At 32.5% G+C, this 25969-nt stretch overlaps 1 protein-coding gene and 2 long non-coding RNA genes across 7 annotated transcripts in view; 2 read left to right on the plus strand and 1 right to left on the minus strand.

The window, feature by feature from the left end:
• Positions 1 to 1967: 1967 nt before the first annotated feature.
• LOC123697681 (zinc finger and BTB domain-containing protein 44-like) overlaps positions 1968 to 25969 on the minus strand; it is a 38290-nt gene continuing 14288 nt past the window's right edge. For 3 of the 5 annotated variants that reach the window (XM_045644203.1, XM_045644199.1, XM_045644200.1), the window contains exons 6-12: positions 16628 to 16741; positions 14471 to 14591; positions 13120 to 13252; positions 12050 to 12389; positions 8823 to 8966; positions 6144 to 6200; positions 1968 to 5496 (exon numbers count right to left, since the gene is read on the minus strand). In XM_045644203.1, coding sequence (XP_045500159.1) covers positions 5072 to 5496; positions 6144 to 6200; positions 8823 to 8966; positions 12050 to 12389; positions 13120 to 13252; positions 14471 to 14591; positions 16628 to 16741 — 1334 coding nt within the window. In that variant the 3' untranslated portion in view covers positions 1968 to 5071. The remainder of the gene's footprint in view (positions 5497 to 6143; positions 6201 to 8822; positions 8967 to 12049; positions 12390 to 13119; positions 13253 to 14470; positions 14592 to 16627; positions 16742 to 25969) is intronic. The other 2 variants (XM_045644201.1, XM_045644204.1) reach the window with 2 other exon arrangements.
• On the plus strand, positions 23803 to 24293 carry LOC123697695. Its single transcript, XR_006752260.1, has 2 exons — positions 23803 to 24034; positions 24140 to 24293. It is a non-coding gene; the product is annotated as an uncharacterized LOC123697695 (long non-coding RNA).
• LOC123697696 lies at positions 25301 to 25791 on the plus strand. Its single transcript, XR_006752261.1, has 2 exons — positions 25301 to 25532; positions 25638 to 25791. It is a non-coding gene; the product is annotated as an uncharacterized LOC123697696 (long non-coding RNA).

Genomic DNA, 25969 nt, shown 5'->3' on the forward strand with positions numbered 1-25969 from the left:
TGCGCGCTCGCCTGGTCTCGAACCACGGACTTATCGATTCGAAGTCCGAGGTCTCACCACTGAGCCACCACTGCTTTCAAATGAATACCAGCTCGACCGATTTTTTAAATTATTTTGCCACTTATTTTATTGCCCAGTTTTTAAAGTGAAACTTTTATTACATCGTCTCAAACTTTTTGGTCTGTGTAGCGCATGTCGCGTGTATCGCGGCTGCCGAGTAGGTATACCTACTCGGCACGCGACATGCGCTACACAAAGCAGTGTTCGGAACCGTTCGAACAGTTTCACTTTTACCGTGGTTTCATAAAACCACACAACATTTTTTTCGAATAGGTTATTTCAATTTTTGCAAAAATTTTCTATGGAAAGATTAGTATTAACATATATTGTTGTAGCAAATTTTATTATTCTTCAACATTTAATTAATTATTTATATGTTTTTGAGGGCCGGCAAAGTTATCTGCACTTTACCCACATCGATTTTTGACGTAGATATGACTCTAGTCTGATTATAACATTAAAGTCCATTTCAAAAATGTTGATAAAGATGTCGTTTACCTTAAAAATCAAAGCAATAAGTACCATGAAAAGTTCCCGACTTAAGTGGTACCTATTTCGCAATAAAAGGCTATCGCTATGTTCTTTCCCAGGGTCTAAAGAAAGAAAGATAAAAAAAATTTCATCAAAATCGGTTGAGAGGTTTAAGCGGAAAAGCGTAACAGATAGACAAGAGTTACTCTCGCATTTATAATATTAATAACATTAGTAAGTAGGGATAAATACGGACACGTACAATTTGGTACCCTGTGGCGAAAATCTATAATGTAATGAATATAATATAATATTTCCTTTTGTAAATTTTTTGTAATTTTCTATTTAATATCCAAATAACGATATTTGTACGTATCGTATTCTCGTAACTTAGCATATTCGGCATAAGTGGCTGAATGGTTATATTTTTAATTGTGTGAAATAAAATTTTCGCCACAGACCGCCAAAAATTACCCGTATATATTGAAGAACTAAAAACAGGAACGGGTAGGTATATGGTACAATTGAAACGCGAATGATTTCGTGATTTCTTTATTAAATATTTCATTGTTAGAAATTAACTAACGATCGAATTTCACAAATGTTAAAATAAAAAAAAAGTTTATATAAAGACTACAGCTAAAAAATACTGCTCTCGGACTATGCAGAAATAAACGATTCCATATTCTGCTGCCCTTATTGACGTATAGTCAATTAAATTAAACTGGTCAAAATATTAAAACAATTTTGCACTCACATGATCACAACGTAAAATGATAACCATTTCACAATACAGGAATATAACATAAGTAATTATAACTAAAAATATTTTGTTGATGATTTCATTATAACGAATTTTATCGATCAGGCCTCGTCAAATGTTATGAAAATATGTAGAAAGAGAGCGGGCCAAAATTGGCCAAAACCTTTAAAATACCAAATATCAACTACATATTTGGTATTTTAAAGGTTTTGGCCAATTTTGGCCTTATTTTTATCGACCTATTTATTCCATCTAATTATTTAGGCATGATTTAAGTAACATTTGTTAACATTGTTAGTTAACATTTGTTATTGTTGTTTTGATGTCATTGACGAGACCCCGACTTTATAATAATAATTAATTAAACTTATAAAATATTTTCGATTTCAATAACTGAATAAAAGCATAATATCCGTTCCGCAACAAGAAATATCAGTAAGGCAGTGTTTTAAAAATACAATTTTGAATTATTGTTTTGTAGTGAGCAAATGTAAAAATTGCTCATATTGTAACTATAAATTTAAGATATTCGATCTTCTGTGGTTCTCATATCTACATTAATATTATAAAGAGGAAAACTTTGTTTGTTGGTTTGATTGTAATGAATAGGCTCATAAACTATTGGGACCGGTTTTAAAAATTCTTTCACCATTCGAAAGCTACATTATCCACGAGTAATATAGGCTAGGTTTTATCCCGGAAATCCCAAGGGGACGGGAACTATGCGGGTTTTTCTTTGAAAGCGCGGACGAAGCCGCAGGCGGAAAGCTAGTTATTTCATAAAGTATATTTTAAATGCACAAATATGTTTTGATACCCCTTGTTGCGTGACGGAGATCCACATAATAAAATCAAATAAAACTTAATATAAATGCAATACAATCAACCGGGCGCTCAACCGCTAACATTCCATTAAATAATTATACAATCATTTATCGCCGAACTTGGTGCGTTAACATGACTATATTTTGGCGTAAAATATGTAAAAAATAATTTTGTAAAGTATAACAATTGACCATCTCCACAGATACAGGCAGAGTAGATATTTTTTGATAAGTTCATTTTAAATTCCAAGTAAAAATTCAGTAAATTAACAATTAACATGAATAAAAGTAAAAATGTTTGATTTCATTACATATTTTGTTCATACATAAACCCGAATTTAATTTCAACACCAAAACATAGACTTGGTACCGCACACCAAAATCTCTTAAAACCAAGCCAATAGGGCCGTTGAAAACTTAAAACATCTAACCTACATGTGGGATATAGGATTACACTGTTCGGAGTAAACTTATCCTTAGTTATAAAAATACAGATTCATTTGTATTAAATAAACTCTCATCACATAGCTTGCCGTGAGATGTAAGCCTCTGGGACTCATCGGATGAACAACCGAATAAAAAATACGAGCAGTCTTCGATTAAATACGTAAAAAGCGGACTAAAATTAATTACAACACTAATAGTGAACCACTAATTTGATCTCGAGACAAAAATTAATTAAAAAAAATATAAAATAAAACTTACACCTACATTAGTATTTGAAGGGTTACAATTTTGATTAATCGTTAGGAACTATACTACTGTACAGATATTTGAAAGAAATTAAATTATAGTTGATTAATACTTTTAAAACGTTATAATGCGTATATCGACACCGATTTGTTCAATTTACTACGAATGTGATTCATTTTAATTTTCCTCAATTTTAATGACACTTTGTGACCATGTGCGCTAGGAAATCGTTTTTGACTTGTTTTGAACTTTTCAGAGAATATTGTGAAAATAGTAAATTGAACAAACCGGCACTGTATACATTATAGCGAACGAAGCGTGCGTAAAGGAACTTAAAAACGTATAAAATAAACAGAAACATTAGTCCAACCTCGACTGGTTCACAACCTAGCCGCTTGGATAGCTGTCTGCAGGTAAATCAGTACAATATACTATTTTTGTCATCGACATAGATTATAGACCATAGCGATGACAACGACCTCTATGACATTCCGTTTCCGGCCAAAGACAAGGTTCATTTCGCGCGCTTTCCTCCGACATCAATAACAAAAATAATATTTTGCATATAGACATAATATTATTTACTCACTAAGATTACACATACACGATTAGAGAAATATAATATGTCATTACATTAAGTCCGACTAAAAATATTTAGCGAACGTATCACTTGTTCGTGTGGTGTTGCCGTATATTATTTTAGAATTTTAAATTTTTATCTAGATCACTACTCGCTACTTACTATTCACAAAGATAAGAGTAAAAGGCGTTACAGCTGTGCTACTACGACACATCCAATATTTGATTATCATATAGAACGGAAAAACGCACCCACCACGTAATAACATGGTGGAATACACCGCACGTAGTATAATTATATAATATTATAATATAGACAGCCAATCTACGGTTACAAAACTACTGAAAATATTTTTAATCTATAATTTATAGTCTGTGGTACGACGGATCGCTAGAAAATAAATCAGATCCAGAAAAGATTGTCAAATTTTAAACACCGTAAGTAAATGACTTAAAATTTCGGATGAATCGAATCGAAAGGGAAGTAAAAATTTTCATTATTAAAGCTAAAAATCTCCCCGTGAAAATATATCCAATATAAAGGATAGAGCGTGTAGGCCTTGCACAGTCATACACGTTAACGAACACATAGACACGACACATCGAAGGCAACAAGAAACCTTACCTAAGTCCAATACACGCGGTAAATATGACACCTCTATGTAGAGTATCGCAAAATATTAATGTTCTATATTAAATAAGTACAGTGTTTTATATAAAACCTTTTTGGAGTCAAATAAAAATAGACTATGGCAACGTCGTCGAACCAGAGCTACTAGCTATGGACGCTTTGTATAAAACACTGTTAGTTGTGACGTATTTGATCTGAATCAGTTGTGTTCATTGAGTATCATTGTTATTTTACTGCTTTGGAGGGTATTCCATTAAAACTTACATTTTTATCAATAGCAACATTATAGTGTATTGCTCCAACCAATTTTTTTTTCGTTTTAATGAAATACTATCCAAGCTGACACGTAAAGCTTGCTTCAATCGAATCTCGAAATCCAATAAATTATACCAATTTAAATGCATCTACAGTCGCTTACAAACTATTTTAGTGTTATCATTGTAGTAGCATTTCCCCGGGATCTCCGCTACTAGCCGAAATAAAAAATTTAGGAAATATCGTTTGGACGCTGTGTCCATACATCGATGTAAACGCTACGTGTATGAAAATTTCATACGAATTTATCTACCGTTGTATTCCGGCAATAACTCAAATGCGTTTTCTAATGTATTGTAAAGTTACATGTCCACTTATTTTATATAGGAAGACATATCTAGCGTACGCATTGTAAGCTATGAAAATAGGAAAAACGTTCCCGTATCGAATGCTACCACAATAATACGTCTACCCCATACATAGCGGTAAAATAAGGGAAGACTTTATATATAGAGGTTAGGGAAACGGTCGGTATATGGGGACCGTTTCGTATCCTTTGTGGAGCTTGGGTTGCGGACGAGTTTGAAAATAGACTTTATAACGTCTATTAATAAGATACAATTTTGCTCAAATAGTGCTTTAGACATCACTAATAGAAATGCTGAAAGATTAATAAATTTAACGTCTCAATGTTTGTTTGATTCTTTTAACCTCAATTGTATCCAATTTTCCCCTTTCCCCCCAACTTTACTGTCAAAAGCCCGTCCGCAACCGAATCAACCAAACATTCTCGCATTATGTGTTCTCCACGGGACGTATAGTACAGTCCCCCACTGTAGTGATCGGAGTAATTGTGACTGAGCTCGGGGTGGGGGGAGCCGGGGTCTCTTGGACCTCCACTTTATCATCTTTATCTTCACTGGCGGGTAGTTTGACAATCTGGCAGTCTCCCACGGTCATGATCTGAGTCTCGCAAGCCACGGGGGGTATATTCTCCTCGGGTTCGACGCGGTCGTCCTCATCGCTGGACGTGTCGGACACGTCGATGGTCCGGTCGTGCGACTCGGACGTGACGCTGAGGTCCGCGTCCACGTTGCGGTCGGGGTCCACGCTGGTGACCCCGTAGGAATATGCGAGCGGGTTGTACATCATTTCAGTCAGGTAGGAGAAGTCGCCGAAGGGTAGGTTGGTCGCGTTGTAGTTCTCGTTCGGTCGCCCGTCTGGAAGTTGTGGGAATGTGTTAGTTTGTAAAGTACTTTTAATTTATTTATTTCAAGTAATATGTATATATATATATAGTAATATGTATGTAATGTAAGTTTTAAGACCTGTCCCACGCATCAAATTGGTCAAAAGACAGTATTTCTTTACCTAACTTATGTGTTATTTTAGTATATAAGCTATAGTACTGTCAATAATCAAAATGCGTTCAGTGGTTTTCGCGTAAAAGAGTAGCAATATAGATTCTTACAAACTTTGCATTTAAATATTGAATAAATGATCATATAAAAAAATCATGCAGACTATATAGTTGAATACATTATAATATTATTATGATTCAGATAGCTTACTTTATATTTTATATCCAATTTAAAACTAGACATGCGGTTAGTGCGAATCATGCTTTTTATTGTACATGCAAGATAATTTGATTAGTTTATGAAATAAAAAGCGGATTTGTAAATTAAACACGGTTTTAATAACAATTCAAACTATGCGCGTGTTAATTTTGAAGAATATCTTTTAAATAAGCTTTTTTTTTTCTTTTTTTTTTGTACAAAAAAGCGGTATTTTGTTAACAATTAATACCGATTAGTACCGACATATTCCCTTTTTATAATCATGCTCAAAAAAAGATGATACTAACAAAGTTTGCTTATTTCAGCGGCTAGTCCGTACTGCATCGGTAATGCCATATCCATACCTAGGGAAACATTTTATTAGCAAAACTGGCAACACTATTATAACACGTTCGACCAATGGTTTGACAAACACTAAAATCGCTAGCAATGTTGGCAACGCAAAAAATAATACAATTATTAATGTTATTACATGAATAATTGCCAAAATGAGTTAACTAATTAAAATCTGTACATAAATTTGGAAAACAGCTTTAAATAATCTTTATCAAATTAACACATTCAATAAAATGTAATCTGCGAATAACATACTTTAACTTCTCATTCCGCGGCATTACCACAATTATAAATGTCAGTTGCAATAATTAAAGATATAATTTTACATGTACCTACAGTAATTTATTCTAAACGATGCCAACACAAAACGGTTTCATGCGAAAACTAGGATATAAAAAGGCTAGACGAAAAAAAAACTTGAATACAATTAAAATGAAGACTACAATATTAAATAAAAAAGTTCATCAAAGAACTGGCGGAACGTAAAAAGCGAACGCTTCACACACACATACATAAAACACAATAAACCGTCTAGTACAGTCATTTGCATAATAACTCATAAAAACAGTAATTAAACGATGTGTTAAAATTTTCGATCAATGAATAAATTTGAATCCATAAAACATAACTTAAGACTGCGATCGAATTCAGTTAAAATAATTTTAAATCGTCGTTAGTTAATCATAATCAAGATAATTCAATAATGTACAATCGTATACATTTGGGAAAAACCTCCGCGACGTTATGATTAATTTAAAAAATACGTCATACTTGAGTTATTATTTATCTTTAAGATAGGCGAAACATTTGAATAAAATTGCTTATGACTGTACTAGTCGTGTTAGACAAAAAATGGTGATTCATTATAATGTCGTTTCGCAATAACTGAACATGGTATTTCCCGAAAGTTTTTATACGATTAAATTGTTCTAGTTCTAATAATAATTAGACCATGTTATAATTAAAGCGAGACACATTCATTATTTTGTTGACGTTTTATATTTTAAAGGATAAATTAGAATTAAGATAAAAGATAGCATGGATGTATGAATAAAATGTGCTTAATACATAAAACGGTCTAATGTATTTTAATGTACAGTGTGTTTCATATGAATTAGTATTGTGAAGTAAACTTTTTCAAAATGTTTTTCATAACAACAAAACGGTAAGTATTTAAGCGAACTACAATAAACACAAAAATAACTATGTATGTATATCAAAATGTTTTAAAGACGGGCTTTTAAAAAATCCAGACATTACAACTATTTTCAAAGTAAGTGATTTCGAGTGTGTTTTTAGAGGTTATCATAATGCGTTGTTTTGTTATTTATGTAAAAGTATTTTTGTAAAACAAGGACGGATATATGCATTGTGCAAGACGTATATTGTCTTTGTCTTAACATTTGAGATGAGTGACAATGACATGATAACCCCGGAAAAAATTTTGTAAACGGAAATTTAGATTCCAATGAGTATAAATTATTGATATTTTGTTGCGTATACAAATAATTAAGTTTTGCAATAAAATTTGAAATTTAAGTACATAATTAATTAAATGTATCGATTCGATTGCGGTAATTTTAATTGATATCTGTCGAAAAAGCTCGTTTGAATATACATCACGCATAATAATTCTCATTGTCACTATTGCCGAAATCACCTCTCATAAGTTACACAACAATTCGACATTTTAGTTAAATGTTTCAATAAGTATATGTATTTAAGGTTTTTGAAGGGAGGAGAGAAGAATAATTTATACTCAATTTCTTTGCCTGTGCTTGTGTGTTGGAGGAGGAAGATTACATTTTTACGCAATGCCTAGCCGCGAATTTACATAAGTGTGTGTGTGCGTGTGTTACGTGTGTGTGTGTAAGAGCAAGCAAACCCAGTTACTTGTGTGTTTTACTAGGTCACGTCTGAATGTATATTTGTGTAGGCACAACGTTACGAGTGTGTGTGTGTGTAGGAGCGGGCAATACTCTATCTCGTGTGTGTGCAGGATGGGCAATACTCTATCTGTGTGTGAAGGAAGAGAAATACTCTGTCTCGAGTGTGTGAGTGTGTGAAGGATAGGCGATATGTCTCGAGTGTGTGTGTGTGAAGGATAGGCGATATGTCTCGAGTGTGTGAGTGTGTGAAGGATAGGCGATATGTCTCGAGTGTGTGAGTGTGCGAAGGATAGGCGATATGTCTCGAGTGTGTGAGTGTGTGAAGGATAGGCGATATGTCTCGAGTGCGTGAGTGTGTGAAGGATAGGCGATATGTCTCGAGTGTGTGTGTGTGTGAAGGATAGGCGATATGTCTCGAGTGTGTGTGTGTGAAGGATAGGCGATATGTCTCGAGTGTGTGAGTGTGTGAAGGATAGGCGATATGTCTCGAGTGTGTGAGTGTGCGAAGGATAGGCGATATGTCTCGAGTGTGTGAGTGTGTGAAGGATAGGCGATATGTCTCGAGTGTGTGAGTGTGTGAAGGATAGGCGATATGTCTCGAGTGCGTGAGTGTGTGAAGGATAGGCGATATGTCTCGAGTGTGTGAGTGTGCGAAGGATAGGCGATATGTCTCGAGTGTGTGAGTGTGTGAAGGATAGGCGATATGTCTCGAGTGTGTGTATGTATGTGTGGGCACAGTACCAGGTCGTGCGGGCAGCAGGTAGTTCTTGGGCGGGCGGCCGCGCTTGCGCTTGAGCAGCAGCTGCTGGCCGGCCGGCGATAGAGCGGCCAGCTGTGCGCCCGAGCCCAGCACCGTGCCGCCCGTCAGCACGCACCCCTCCATGTCTGCAGACAATATACTAAGAATAAGACTCACAATAGACTGAGTGCATTTGCACGCGTAGCGATTTATCGTATATCGTGTACGATATTGATATTAATGTGTATACAAAAAAGACTCATATTCGCTTGAGAAACTGCATTAGCACGCGTAAGTAGTACAGGATATTGTTATTTATGAATTTAAAGACTCATAGTTAAACACTGAAGAGAGTTCATTCGAATTTATTGACAACGCGGACGACATTAAATCTAATGCACAAAATTAATCCGTTGTATGATTTTAATAAGATTCAATGTCATTTGCCCTAATTTTGTCAAGGGCAATTGTGAGTCTATTGTTTATATCACTACATAGTATAAAACAAAGTCGCTTTCTCTGTCCCTATGTCCCTATGTATGCTTAAATCTTTAAAACTACGAAACGGATTTTGATGCGGTTTTTTTAATAGATAGAGCGATTCAAGAGGAAGGTTTTAGTATATAATTTATTAGGTTTTAGACAAAGCGGGCGAAGCCGCGGGCAGTAAGCTAGTATGAGATATTTGAAAGAAGTGTATATGAGATATTATCTCTTACAAGATTTTCTTATCCAGTGCTCGCAATAAGTATTTCCTTAAAGAAACTAACTTTAAGCGAATTATAAACACTATTTTACTGTTTTCTATGCTTTGGTTCACAAGTGACTTTTTATTTCCAAACTTATTAACATTGTAGATTGAACCATTATTTTCATGAATTAATTTGTGAATACGGTTCGTTTAACCACGCATTGTTAATAATTGTGATACGAGATTTGTTGAGACTCGAAGGACCAGTTGGTCCTTATTTATTAAAATAATCGATTTTGAAGTTATTTTTTTAATAATACAAAGTTAACGTTACACATGTATCATTAAACAACATTTTTAATAATATCAAAATTCAAAAATAATAATAAAAATCGTAAATTTACAAAACATTCAAAAGCTCTTAAACTGGTTCCATTTTGGCGATGCTAAGTGGTTTAGCAAAGGGGTAGAAATGCTGTAGTCGTTTTCAGTTAAACTGGTTTATCTTGAATCTAAGATAAGGAAAATATCGACTAGATAAAATCTTTGTTGATAAGAATGATCAGTTTTGGCTAGAATACTTTAATCCATTTGTAAATGAGGATAAATGCTGGATTTATCACTGGTTTGCCTTGAAAAGTAGATTATGTTATTTTTAAAAAATGTAAAAATGGTAATGTTAATTTTATTATTTAAAATAGATTCGTCTTTAGAAGCTAAATAAAAAAAATATATTTTGGAATTATAACTAGTTTACTTCAACATGAAGGCAGGGAAAAGATCATCATAAATTAAAAAGATGGTAAGTATGTGTATGCTAAATGAAAACTAGTTTGTCTTGGTATGAAACTAAATACTTTTACCGACTTTTTAACGAAACAACTTTTTAATATTAATGATTAAATATCATAAAGATTGGAATCATAAATTATCATAAATCCATCTACTACTTTCTTTTTAACAATTGGATCAAAATATTGAACGAAAAGTTGTTTTTCTAGTTTGTATTAAAAATTTTAAATAAAATTTACTACTATTTCTAATGTTAACTAAACGAAACATTGAATTACAACATGCATTAAGATAGTCTGAGCGTAATTTACTATGAGGAAAATCGTAAAACAATTCATGCATTTTCATAATTTTGTAATACACTTATTTCTAACCATTATACTAAATAATAGTTTTAAATAAGTAATTGTAGGTAACATATTTTTTGCTTTATTTGTGGATGTACATCTTACTAATATTATAAAGAGGAAAGGTTTGTAATTATGTATGTATGGTTTTCACGCATAAACTATTGGACCGATTTCAAAAATTCTTTCACCATTAGAAAGCTGCATTTTCACTGAGCAACATAGGCTAGGTTTTATCCCCGAAATCCCACGGGAACGGGAACTATGCGAGCTTTTCTTTGAAAACGCGGACGAGGCCGCAGGCGGAAAGTTAATTATATAAACGAAAGTCGGACTGTCTGTCTAATACGCTTTTACAGCTAAACCACGCTGAACTGAACAAATTTTGGAATGAAGATAAGTAGTTCCAGGGTAAATAATATGTATAGAGCATAAATTATGAAATTATTGTATTGTTACCGATCCTTGATGAGTGTACAAAGTTTAAATGAAATCTGTCGGTTTAAGTGAGCCCAAAATCGAGTCTAAAGGAGGAAGTTACATACAAACATACAGTTGAAGCTAATAAAAATCTACTTTTTAAATGACTAAAGGGTTGAAAAGTTTTACTCGTGTCTTAGTCCGGGTAAAATAGTGGGTCACAGCTAGTTACATATTATGCAATAAAATTAAATATTTATTTTTTGTTTGAAAAAATAATATTCATTATTTGTTCAATATCATTTGAAGGGTAGCTTTAACGCGACAATGACATTTAAATAAAATAACAATATATGCTAATAAATATTTTGTGTAAATTAAATAATTTAAATATACACTCAAAAGGACAATTAATATTTTGTTGTAATTTTAAAAACATTTCCTTCGTTAAATTATGTTTATTTCATTAATAAATAAAAAACAATTAAAACGTGTCCTTTATTTATTTTTATTTCCATTAAAAAAGGAACTAACAACGATTTTTGACGTTTTTGTGTATGTTCGCGTGTATGTGCATGTGAAGTGTATGGGTGTGTATGCGTATATGTGAATCCTATATTATACTAGCTGTGCGCCGCGGTTTTACCCGCAGTGATCCGCTCCTGTTGGTCTTAGCATGATGGTAAGCCTATAGCCTTCCTCGATGAATGAGCTATCTAACACAGAAAGAATTTTTCAAATCGGACCAGTAGTTCCTGAGATTAGCGCGTTCAAACAAACAAACAAACAAATAAGCTCTTCAGCTTTATAATATTAGTAATTAGTAATATTAGTAATTAGTATATTAGTATAGATTTGTTTCTTTCCATCTCTCTATGTGTATGATTCCGTGTGCATGTGCGTGCATGTATACGTGTACATGTGTGTACGTGCAAGTAAACATGTATGTATGTATGTACATATCAAGTGAACTACTAACCGAGCGACGTCTTCGGTGGTCGGCCCCTCCTCTTCTTAACCTTCGGCGTTAGCGGCAATGGCGTCTTCCTGGGCCTCCCCCTGCCCCTCCTGGGGGGCTCTGCTAATTCCCCCTGACTGATCTCGTTCCTCACGGGCTCCAGGGTAGCATTCAGCACCACGGGGGCTTGTCTTGGGGGTAGCATGACGTCCCCACTGGGGGTGAACACCAAGTGCCCGGATTCTCTGTGTGTGGTGCGAACCATGCCCGACATCACTTCGGAGTTGGTGCCGGTGGACTCGCGTTTGACCCCCGCTTGGTCGCTCGCCATGTCCACTGTTGGGTCCTCCTGTAATAACACCTGAGGTTACACATGCTCTGATTATAAATGTAATAAAAGTATTGTGTCTTATTTTAAATCTTATACAAAAGTAATCCCTACTAATATTATAAATGCGAAAGTAACTCTGTCTGTAACGCTTTCCCGCTTAAACCTCTCAACCGATTTTGATGAAATTTGGCACAGACAATCTTAAGACCCTGAGAAAGAACATAGGCTACCTTTTATTGTGAAATATGTACCACAACTTACACTTGTACACTACCCAAAACTTTATTAAAGATATACCAACAAGACACACCAACTCAAATTGAGTTGATATACACACAAAAAATTACTGACATAAAAAATTCTCTAGTAATAACAGTACAAAATCGATTATTTATCTATTTTAAATACAAAGTGAATACACGTACATAAGGATAAATCTATCAAACATAACCTCCTAAAAAATCCCGCTACACATCAATAGATTTTGTGAATCTATACTAATATTATAAAGAGGAAAGGTTTGTATGTATGTATGGTTTTCACGCATAAACTACTGAACTGATTATAATGAAATTTAACACACATATAGAGGGTAACTTGGATTAACACATAGGATAAGTTTTATCCCGGAAATCCCACGGGAACGGGAACTATGCGGATTTTCCTTTTAAAACGCGGGCGAAAAGCTAGTAATTAAATAATTAACAACATAAACGATTATTTCAATGTTCCACAGAAACATGCACACAAACATACACACCCGTTCACAGATCTTGGTATGCACGCGCAGTTTATCGGACCGCGCGAAGGACCGCCCGCAGCCGCCGCACGTATACGGTCTCTCGCCCGTGTGGGTGAGGCGGTGACGGGATAAGTGGGAGGAGCGGGCGAATCTGTAAATTGAATAGCAAAGTTAAAGTTTTTGTTGGCAATAAAGCTTGTTTTCTTTCTTTCTTTCTTTCTTTAAACATGGTTTAAAAACAGCCTTTCCCAACTTTTTCCAAAGGCGGACCCCTAGTGCCACCTTACCATGATCCGCGGACCCCAAGCGCCTCCTTTTCATGATCCGCGGACCCCCAAAAAACTTATTCGCATAAGTCAATGTATATTATTTTAAAAATTGATTGACTTCGTGCAGTGTTTTTTTGAAATAGTTTAGCCATCCATCACTTGACAGATTATTCCATCTTAAAACTGAACAAGTGATAACTGCGTTAAAAACAACCGACTTCAAACTTGCACTTGCAACATTTACAAATACAGACAAAAATGCTCATTAAATAAAAACTACTGGGCATATCCGTATAACCAATTCGACACCATCCCGTATCGAACAAAAAATCACGTAAATCGGTTCAGACACCTCAGAGTAATCGGTGTACATACATAAAAAAATAAAATAAAAAAAAATGTTGTGTGGTTTTATGAAACCACGGTAAAAGTGAAACTGTTCGAACGGTTCCGAACACTGCTTTGTGTAGCGCATGTCGCGTGCCGAGTAGGTATACCTACTCGGCAGCCGCGATACACGCGACATGCGCTACACAGACCAAAAAGTTTGAGACGATGTAATAAAAGTTTCACTTTAAAAAAAACATACCGGCCGAAATGATAACCTCCTCCTTTTTTTGAAGTCGGTTAAAAATAGTATTAACGGCATTGAGATATACATATCACCGCCATCAGTTATGTTCCGCTCAACATACGCCATATGGCGTAAGTGCACGCACATTATTTATTTGTTTGTTTTAAAGTGAAACGCATCAAATATGCCTTCGTGTGTGTTACGATATTGCACAAATAATACAAATAATACGGAAAAGTGCAAAGGAATAACTTTCATCGGTAAGTACCTAACTAGATAATAATTTTTAAAACTTAGAGCAAAAAAATGGCGCACAGATTTTGTTCGTAGTGTCTCCTCCATACGTAGTAATATTATCTCAATGATTAACGGAGTTTGTTCATGATTATAAAAAGAACTAACATTATTTTTAATACTTGAAAATTGATGGTAGTTAACTTTTAAGAGGTAAGTATTAACTAATAGACATAGACAAACATTCACAATAAAGAATGAAACAATAAGATCATAATGTAAAAAAGCTCACCGAACATCACAAATATCGCACGCATACGGTCGGCCATCTTGCGAATCATTTGCTGCTGCATCTGACACTGAGCCGCTCGAGTCTGTCTCTTCGTCTTCGTCCATTGCTGTTTTGCCCCTTTCTGTTAAAAATTATACAGGGTTATTTGTTAAACACCGGCAACCTCGCAGGACAAGATAGCTAGCATCATAAGTAACAACATTTGATCTACGACTTTTGGCATAACGCAATAAATTATTTTTAAATGATTTTGAACTCTCCTAACATTTGTAAGTCTATGTTCTAATTCATTATCGAAAGGACGACGCGACGCCCCCTTTCCCCTCCCGTTCGCTTCTTGTTTACGTAATTTTTGGAATGCGCGTAGAGTTTATAATAATTAAACGGAAAATTAAATGAATATTTATTTTTGTATGAAAATAAAATCTAACAATTTATCAAAAGCCGTAGAACAAATGTTGTTTCTTATGATGTTAGCTATCTTGTCCTGCGAGGTTGCTGGTGTTTTACAAGTAACCCTGTAAATAAAGGTTGTAAAACTATACACATACCATAAACAAAACTAATATAGTTCCACAAAAATATAATAAATTTATAACGACACTAGATTTCGCACGCAACTTTTCAAAGAAAAACTGCATAGATCACTTTCCTGCGGGTGTTTCCGGGATAAAAAGTAGTTCAAGATAAAAAGTTGCCTATGTCTTATTCTGGGTCAAATTTCATTGTAATAAATGAAAGAATAATAATAATAAATGAAATATATAAAAACGAAATTGACACAAAAACAGCGTTATGCCAAGACATTACGTATTCTTTACAAATCCAAAAGATTTATAATATCATGCGTAAGTGCGTAAATTTTGTGTGCTAAAACCTATATATATAATCTTCTATATAATAGAAACAAATCTCAAAATTAGGAACTCCTAAGCGTAAAACTCGAGAACGGCAGAACCGATTTCGTTAATTCTTTTTTTTAATAATATTCCTTCAAGTAAGAGGATGGTTGCCGTGACGAGAAAACGTAAACATGTACCACGTGCGAAGCCAGGGCGGACCCCTAGTCTATATAATTAAAATGTATGTCCAAATGTGTTGCTAAGCGTAAAATTCGAGAACGGCTCGACCAGTTTGGTTAATTTTTATATGACGATTTTGTTAAGGCACAATGATGGTTCTTATCTCCATTATCGTTATATATTATATCGTTCTTCTCTCCAGAAAACACGAAAAAGAGGCAACAGGGCAGAACAACTTCTGCTGGAGCACCTAGTTGTAAATAATTTTTAGAATAATTAATAATCCTAATAGTCTTTTCATTTTAGGCGTACTTTCAAGATTTCTTGGTCCTTCGAGCCGGATTGAAAACAGTGACGGATAACCAGTACAAATAGCATTCATACAGTGGAGCTATGAAGCGTTTAAATATTGATTTAGCGTTAAAAGGATTTTAATTTTGGGCCAAATATAATATGCATTATGCATGTTAATAACATGGTAATCCATGCTGCGTTATCGTGACATGTGAGATATAAGAGAAATATTTAAATACATTAATATGCTAATTTAGTAATTTAATATCCACGTGTCTAGAAATGATGCAAAAAATCCATTTCATTTAGCTATACAAATACGAACATTCATTATGCAAAATAAAAAGCAATATATTTACTTTATATTTTTAACAGTTAGGTTAGTTAATTTTGAAAGAAAATTGTTGCACTAAAACTATATTGTAAGGGCGTATTCAGAAAGAAAGCTTGAAACTTATAAGCGCTTATCGGCGCTTGTCAACGCTGGTTCGTTCCACACAAAGGAAGCAGGTTGAAGCAGACCAAAACAAATATTATATGGCAGCGCCCAGCGCTTGATGAAACTTGTCGGCGCCGATCAGCGCTTATCGGCGCGTGTTCATATATTTTCCTGCGCGGGTTACCAGCGCTGCGCTGACAAGCGCCGATAAGCGCTTATAAGCGCTTATAAGTTTCAAGCTTTCTTTCTGAATACCTACACCCTTAGCTACTATTAAGTATTCTGTCACTATAATTATGTTAAAGATTAATATACGAATACCCGCTTTCATTTCTGTAAGTATTTCTTAGCGTATTAGTCTAGTTGTTTTTTTATTGTAAATAGATATTTAAAATTCCTTACCATCAGAATCATCATGTTCATTATTGGTGGGTTTCTGTAGTACGGCCAATTGCACAACTTTGATGCCGCCCGGCTTTCCTTCTGCGTCCTTCGAGTCGCCGTTGTTTGTCGCGTCTAAAATAAGAAAATTATCTTACATGAAATTAATTTTTTTATAAATAATTGATAACGTAATGTACAAAATTAGTTTATCGTCGACCCCTCCAAATTCTTATTTAGGGTCGGATTAAAAATAAATAAATTTAGTCGTGATTTATTTCTGCGAGATATACAGACCTCGCTCAGACTCATGATAAAACCTGGAGAACAAAATATAAAGACAAAAATCTTCGAAATTTTAGCAAATGTGACTAACACATTATAAAATTTTTCAAACAGAACTCGTTTTGCCTCTGGATAAATAATAAAATGTTTTTACTTTAGCGTATAAACATATATAGAATATACCTTATCAAACGCGTATTTAATACTTAATAAGCAGTGTTTATAAAAGTCGAGCGATGTTTTTAATATAATTAATACAAACGTTGGAAATACGAACAATGATATGTACGTTTAAAAGTTAAAACAAATAAACGGAACGTGTTCTGCAACTTTATTATTTATTCAACCGCGCACTTACCTTCATATAATATTAAAGCGAGCCCTTTGAAAATATGAACGCGATTAAAATTTTCCGGCAGGTTTTTTGTGAGAAAGCTCGCAAGATATTAATAAAATATATAGTGTAGTATATGTTGCCGTTTAAGGTAGCAAAGTAATGAAAATATTGATGGATAGACTGTCCTTTTTTTCTAGTTTTTTTGAAAGATGAGACGACGCGATAATATGGGATATATACGCATAAACTGGTCGTTTAGTGTGGTTTTTTTTTCGTTGCAGGCATCTTCAATTCCTTTTCTAGTACTCTTTCATTACGAAGTGCAAAAAAATTATATTTTAAAACAATTCGTATGTATTTTGTCCGTATGTATTCTCTATAAGATAAAAGACTAAATTTAAAACGTGTTACAAAATAATCATACTCTAATCCAACTGCGTTGCAGATTCGCCTTTGCTACAGTAATGTAAACAAACAAAATTTTATTTGATTAGTGAATAACTCAATCAATATTATATAAATAGCTTGGTGAGATCCACTGCGTCATGTTTCGTTACAGCACATTTATTTCGTACTAGTGGTCCGCCCCGGCTTCGCCCGTGGTACATATTTCGTAATAAAAGGTAGCCTATGTCCTTTCTCGGGTATCAAAATATCTCCATACCAAATTTCACGCAAATTGGTTCAGTAGTTTAGGCGTGATTGAGTAACAGACAGACAGACAGAGTTACTTTCGCATTTATAATATTAGTATGGATTTCACATGTCAGCTAAATAATGAAAGTTTATTGGATATGAGGGTACATGGGCAGATGTTTTTTTTCCAATTATATAAGAAAATGTCGTCTATTAGCATTTTGTATTCATTGTCTAAACAGAACCATAAATATTACGTATCTATACTAATATTATAAAGCTGAAGAGTTTGTTTGTTTGTTTGAACGCGCTAATCTCGGGAACTACCGGTCCGATTTGTAAAATTCTTTTGGTGTTAGATAGCTCATTTATCGAGGAAGGCTATAGGCTATATATCATTACGCTACGACCAACAGGAGTGGAGCCACGGGGGTGAAACCGCGCGGAGCAGCTATAGTCGAGCCAATTTAATAGGCAACATTTGACGTCTATCAATTTTATCTTCGAAGAGAGGTAACCTGCTTAAAAACATCGATTAAATTGAATTAATCGATACGGATTTGAAACATTTGTCAATCGAATTTATTAATTTATGATGGTTTTTATTCACAAGTAATCAATGCATTCGATTCTAGATGTCAGATTTCGATTTTTAGAGTAACGTCTCTGGTATTTAAAAAGAAAAAAGGTTTATTGACACAAAATTGTAGCGACGTCAGTTCTTCAATTCAGAAATTGTTTATTATGTTAAGTATGGTTTATCAGTAAAATGAAATGTTAAGATTACTTGTATCGGTCATTATTATTATAAATATGTAATTGTAATTGAAAAAAGTTAAGCAAATGTGCAGTTCTAACAAAACGAAATATCATGATATACAAGTGTTATACTATGTCGTCGTTACTAGGTTACGTTGTTGAATTTTGTTGAACTGTCAAATGTTGCCTATTAAAATGGCTCTACTATAGTAATTAATATTTATAACGTTATCAAGACGAAATGTCAGTATTTTTTCAAAGTCCATTTATTATATTTTTTTAAATTATTCCTATATCGAATAAACATATAAATTCGATTCTCTAGCCAGTATGTATAAATCATACGTAAGCATTTATCATAAATTTAAATACAAAAGCGCTTTTGCAATCGTATTGTAATAAAAATTGCTCGAGCTGCCGTCAGAGCATGAAAAATTATACTAAATTATTGTTTAAAAACCAAGACATCGTTCGACAATGTCGGTGATAATGATTATATAGCACCATAGTCTAGCGTACCTGTTCTAAAGACTGATTCACATTGGTTGAGCCATATAATCTATACTAATATTATAAAGCGGAAGAGTTTGTTCGTTTGAACGCTCTAATCTCAGGAAAAGCTGGTCCGATTTGAAAAATTCTTTCGGTGTTAAATAGCCCGTTTATTCAGGAAGGCTATAATATCATCACGCCAAGACCAACAGGAGCGGAGCAATGCGGGTAAAACCGCAGGGCACAGCCAGTACATATAGCTAGGTATAATAATAGATTATAAAAAATAATATGTATAGACTACATAATCATAATATTTTCTGGCGGAAAAACTATTTCGTGTCTAAATTAATTACATGGATTCTGTAAGATTTATGCTTTAATTCTAGACATTTAATATTCCTTCTACGTTGCACATAAATTATTCTTCCATGTTTTCTTTATCTCTACGCTTATTAGTATGAAACAGGTAGTTTTGCAAATCATTATTATATAATACATATATTATATGTATAATAAATAATATTAATGTGTGCTTAATAAAATTTCAAATAAAAGTTCGTGCAATAAAATATAGTTGAGAAATAACGCTTTTGCAGATGCACTCTACTATATTAAATTTTCTTATAGTAACGCACCTATTAATAGTCGTCTTTTCGCAGTTTACCTGTGTAAAATATGTTTTTAAAAATAAGATCGAATAATCGATCGTCTTTAAAAGATATTAACAATGCAACTCATACCTATCCCTAAAAAAGGCTGTATACGATTATTATAGCTTCTTTATCATTTTGGGTGTTCCGAAAAAAAACAAATTAATTTAATAATTCATTTTCATAGGAATTCATAAAATGCGACCCATGCCCCGGCACCCTTTTATTGAATCTTAAATTATACATATTTTATTTACAACGCCGCGGGAGAAAGTTATAATTGCATATATTATTCAACTGTGACTTTTAAATCGTAAAAATAACTGTTTATTATATTATGTACAATAAATATTAGTTAAAGTAGAAAATGGTCATAATTAACGAATTAATTTGTTATTTTCCATACACATGTTTATTTAATTATAGATGAAGTAATACAAAAAACAATTTAGTGTCATAATTTTCTGATACCTTGGTTCTTGAAATTTTGTTGGGGCGAGAATAGTAGTCTATACTTTTACCCATTTGTGTAAAAAATCATCCAAATACGTTTGATTGACTGACTTACAATAAGCTGATGCAATTTATAGCAATGAGCTTATCCAATTTATAAGTATCTATTACTTTTAAATTGCATAGATTCCATATCAAAATATACCAACAATGATTACTGAAAAATGCAAGGAAATATTGGACCAAAAAACACAGGTCTACAAAATAATACCTAATTCAATTTGTACAAATTATATTTTGTGTTTACCACATAAGGCGCATGTTCAAACTGGTTTAGTTTAATTACATTTTCAATCACCAATCATACCTACAGTTACACTAGAACAAGACTTTTACTGGGAACTATTCGCTTTTGCAATATATTTTGTTATGAGTCATGGCTGATACATTTTACGTTGTCTAAAATGATTGACAAGTATTTATTATAGTAGATAATAATTAGAATTCTTGTAAATTTGTTGAAATTTTAAGTGGTGAATATTTTGAGTTGTACTCAAGGTTGTACTTAATTATTAGGTACAAAATAAAATGTGAATTCAAAATGTGAGTTCGTCGGATGCATATGCAACCAATAATCTAAAACTAACCTATACTTTAATCATAATAAAATTAAAACTCTACTAAGAGCATAAAGCATCATAATTTACAAGCTTTTAGAAATAAAATAAATAGTGGAACATTATATAAATTTTTTAATTTGTAAAATACTCATATAGGTACCTAATTATTAAAAATTTTATCATAAACTAGTAACTACATTACAAAAATTGGAAAAAACCTGTTCGAAAGTATTAATAAATCATAAAATAAAGTATCGTTTAAAATATTTATCAAAATATGTACCCCACTTAATATTTAGCAATTTATATGCATTTATTATAATGAACCATATCCAAATAAGATTTACGACGAAAATAAAATTTAAGTTTATACGGTTTTTTTTTGTCTGTAGAAATAATTAATAGTACTTATATTTTTTAAGAGTAGGTGTGCGATATTTGAAAAGAAGATTTTATAAGGATTTTTTTTTATATAATTTTACGTTATGTATACGTCGCGTCGTCTATTCAAAGTAGGTACATATTTTTTCGCATAAACACAGTCATTAAAAACACCGTAATACAAAATATAAATGTTTTAAAAAAGCAACGTCCGAGTAATGACCTGAAGATAATCAAAAAATATATTTTTTTATTGGCAATAAAGAGAACCGTGATAAAATTATGATTCGGGTGGATTTTATAAATATTTAAAAAATGTAATCTTGTTTTTATGGAGCGGTAATTTTTTTTTTATAGGAATTTTTTAATGATTTTTTTTGTTGTTTCTAATATGTATGTAAATGTAATTAGTTGACATCTGGCAGTATTCTATTTTTGGTTAATATGTAAATTAACATAGGTTATACATATAAATAATTAATATTATAATCAATAGTTCCATAATGAAATCAAACATTTTCTAAAATTAGTTTTTTATTATTTGTTACGATTTTTATTATTTTAATTTAAATTAGTTATACGTTGATAATAGCTTATAAAATTTCTTAAAAATTATACGAATAACATTTTTAATTGCATAGTAATAATTTTTCATTGTAAAAAGTTCTGACGTCATCAGTAAATTAAAAACCAGATTTTTTGTTGCAAATCATCAATGAATCAATTTAATTTAAAGCTTTATTACTTTTTATATTATTTGAGGTTTTTAAATAATTTGAGATAACATTTTATTAGCACAAAATAAAGTTTTATTAATTCAAGTTTCAAAAGTAACACGTTTAATAAAAATTTCCCATAAAACTGGCCAGTCGTGAAACAAACAAAATACTATATATTTTACGTAAACACGTAACTTTTTGTGATTTTCAATTTTATTTATTTTACTTTATAAAAAAAACTACTATTTTTATTGCATAAACATAATCAACATTTTTTATTACATTATTCAAATATTCTAATAGTACCTATCCAACTTTCGTTTTTCATTACGTGCACAGGATGTTAAAGTTTTTTTTTAAATTTTACTCTCTGTTAAACTGAAAGTTACGTAACCAAACATCCGTTAAATTCCAACACCGTTAATAAACTCATATATACAAATAAAACGGTTTATTTTATAATTATATAGGTATGTATTAGAAAACAGAAACAAACAATAATATTTGAGTTAAATTTCACATCATTTACCTAAAAATGAGGTTAGTAAATTCATTGAGCGTAACGATTTTAATGACCAAATGTACTTTTTATAATTTTTATAAATTATTATATTATTCATATTTAACGTGTACACGCGGATCTATTTAGTATTTACGTGTTTTTACATTTACATAATATATTTAGATTAAGAACAATGTGTTACAAAAGAAACATTCATCATTAAAATTACAATGCATTATTTTATAGTAACTAGCTAGAGCTTTCCGCCCGCGGCTTCGCCCGTGTTTTCAAAGAAAAACCCGCACAGTTCCCGCTTCCGTGGAACAAAACCTATCCTATGTGTTAAACCAAGGTACCCTCTTCATGTGTGCTTAATTTCATTGTAATCGGTTCAGTAGTATTTGCGTGAAAGAGTAAAAAACATACACACCTACACATACCTAAACAACCTCACAAATTTTCACATTTATAATATTAGTAGGATTCCCAAAAGAATAACTAAAAGAAATCAGTGCAAACGCATATCTTTCGCAAAAATGTTCATAAAATATACGTGTATTCATCCCAATGCATTTAACCATTTCCTGCTTCCATTGAAACGAAATGCCGAGTATCATTCATCAAAGGCAACGTGAAAATCACATTTTCATATATATAATATCGCAGACAGGGGTTGAAAGCGGGACTACACCCTCCAATTTAAGGCTGATAAATAAAGCTCTCAATACCTGTACATTCATATTAACTATCGCTCTCCCTGTAGCTAATAATAGACCCCAACTATCGACTTTGTTACGTGAATAGGAACCCTAAATACCATCTTCTTTTTTTTTCTATTTTCAAAAATAGGACTTCATTCAAATTTGGATTTCAAAATTCAAACTTGAATTTCGAATCTTTATTGCGATTCAAAATCTTGATAATTCGCATCTTAAAATAAGATAACATTATTTAATATTTTACAGCCTTACTTATAAACGTCTCTCAAATTTAAGAGCCCCTCTTAGCTGTTGATCAACGTTTTTTTCACTTATAAACCCAATTCAGTGTTGAGAGGTGTTTAAGTAACAGTTAAATAATGTCAAAATTTAAGAAACGTCCGACCCTGTTTTAAATCTATTTGAGAGACATCATGGCGGATATATTGTCAAACATTTGACGTTTTGTAGTTGCCAAGAGTATATTATTTGTGTTTTTATTCACTTCGCAGTAAAATAACTGTGGTAAAATGGATATTGATAGTTTGAGCAAGGATTTTACGAATGATGTGCAGGTGCTTCGTGATTTTAGAATTCGTAAGCGTCAAAAAAAAGTTTATAAGTAAACAGAGCGTGAATCCTCTGGACCTTAAAGAAGAAGAATTCCTGTCGTAGTTTTGGGAAGCATATACGATCTGAGTCACATGCGAACGAGGAATAATAACTATAAGTTACTATAACTGTCGAGCGTTGCTTCGGGATGTGGAAACAAAGATTCCGCATTCTTAATGATACGATGTGAGGATTCCTCCACGTGATCAAGATCACGATTATAACTGGTGCAGTTTTGCACAATTTAACAATACTAATTAATGAGCCTATTTTAAATCAAGGTAATTACGCAAACTACTTTCTTATGCAAACAAAGTACTTATATTTAATAATGCCAATACATAAATGCTATCCATGTTTTAATTCTTTTTTTTGTTTCTTTCTAGATCCTACAGGCATTGAAAATCAATTAACAAATCCAACTGTCCCTAATAATGTAGAAGAATAAGAAGATGAATGCGAAAATTAAGGGAAAATATAAACACAGTCATATTGAAACTTATTTTTATAATTAAATGAATATATTCAGATTTTTGTAAATTTATTATTGTTTTCTTATAATATTCCTCTTCCAAAGTAAGTATTTAGAGCCTTTTTTCATGAGTCTCCCTTTCCTGTTGGATTCTAATTTCATGCAACTCTTGTTGTTGCTTCATAAGTTCTTCCCTGCTTTTTTGCAAGGAGGAATAATAAATAATTGATGCTCATTTTCACAGTTTTTTGATTTTTCTCTGTACAAATATTTTAAACATTAAACATAATCTTACATAAATCACAGCTGTACATAATTGATATTCCTATATTAAATAACAAAGAAGTAACATATATATTTGAAAGTTTATTGGCAGTTAAATGTCATACAAATTAAAGTCTACCATTCATTTTTGCCAAAAAGTACATTTTTAGTCAAGTTTTACGTGAATAGCGGGTTTTATTTCGATAATGTTACTAGAAAAAAATATATTGACGTTACTTAGTTGAGAGACTGCTGAGACAGGTTTATAAGTATGATTATTTTAATCATTGTTTAAGTAGTTGAGAGTTATTTAACTGAGAGGTGTTTAAGCAACAGATCAGTCAGTTTTTATAAGTAAGGCTGTTAGACTTATTAACATAGACATCTGTTATAGAATAGATTCAACTTTAATAACAGCCTTACTTATAAACGTCTCTCAAATTTAAGAGCCCCTCTTAGCTGTTGATCAACGTTTTTTTCACTTATAAACCCAATTCAGTGTTGAGAGGTGTTTAAGTAACAGTTAAATAATGTCAAAATTTAAGAAACGTCCGACCCTGTTTTAAATCTATTTGAGAGACATCATGGCGGATATATTGTCAAACATTTGACGTTTTGTAGTTGCCAAGAGTATATTATTTGTGTTTTTATTCACTTCGCAGTAAAATAACTGTGGTAAAATGGATATTGATAGTTTGAGCAAGGATTTTACGAATGATGTGCAGGTGCTTCGTGATTTTAGAATTCGTAAGCGTCAAAAAAAAGTTTATAAGTAAACAGAGCGTGAATCCTCTGGACCTTAAAGAAGAAGAATTCCTGTCGTAGTTTTGGGAAGCATATACGATCTGAGTCACATGCGAACGAGGAATAATAACTATAAGTTACTATAACTGTCGAGCGTTGCTTCGGGATGTGGAAACAAAGATTCCGCATTCTTAATGATACGATGTGAGGATTCCTCCACGTGATCAAGATCACGATTATAACTGGTGCAGTTTTGCACAATTTAACAATACTAATTAATGAGCCTATTTTAAATCAAGGTAATTACGCAAACTACTTTCTTATGCAAACAAAGTACTTATATTTAATAATGCCAATACATAAATGCTATCCATGTTTTAATTCTTTTTTTTGTTTCTTTCTAGATCCTACAGGCATTGAAAATCAATTAACAAATCCAACTGTCCCTAATAATGTAGAAGAATAAGAAGATGAATGCGAAAATTAAGGGAAAATATAAACACAGTCATATTGAAACTTATTTTTATAATTAAATGAATATATTCAGATTTTTGTAAATTTATTATTGTTTTCTTATAATATTCCTCTTCCAAAGTAAGTATTTAGAGCCTTTTTTCATGAGTCTCCCTTTCCTGTTGGATTCTAATTTCATGCAACTCTTGTTGTTGCTTCATAAGTTCTTCCCTGCTTTTTTGCAAGGAGGAATAATAAATAATTGATGCTCATTTTCACAGTT

This window comes from Colias croceus, chromosome 15 (assembly GCF_905220415.1).
Source record: "Colias croceus chromosome 15, ilColCroc2.1".
Classification (NCBI taxonomy): Eukaryota; Metazoa; Arthropoda; class Insecta; order Lepidoptera; family Pieridae; genus Colias; species Colias croceus.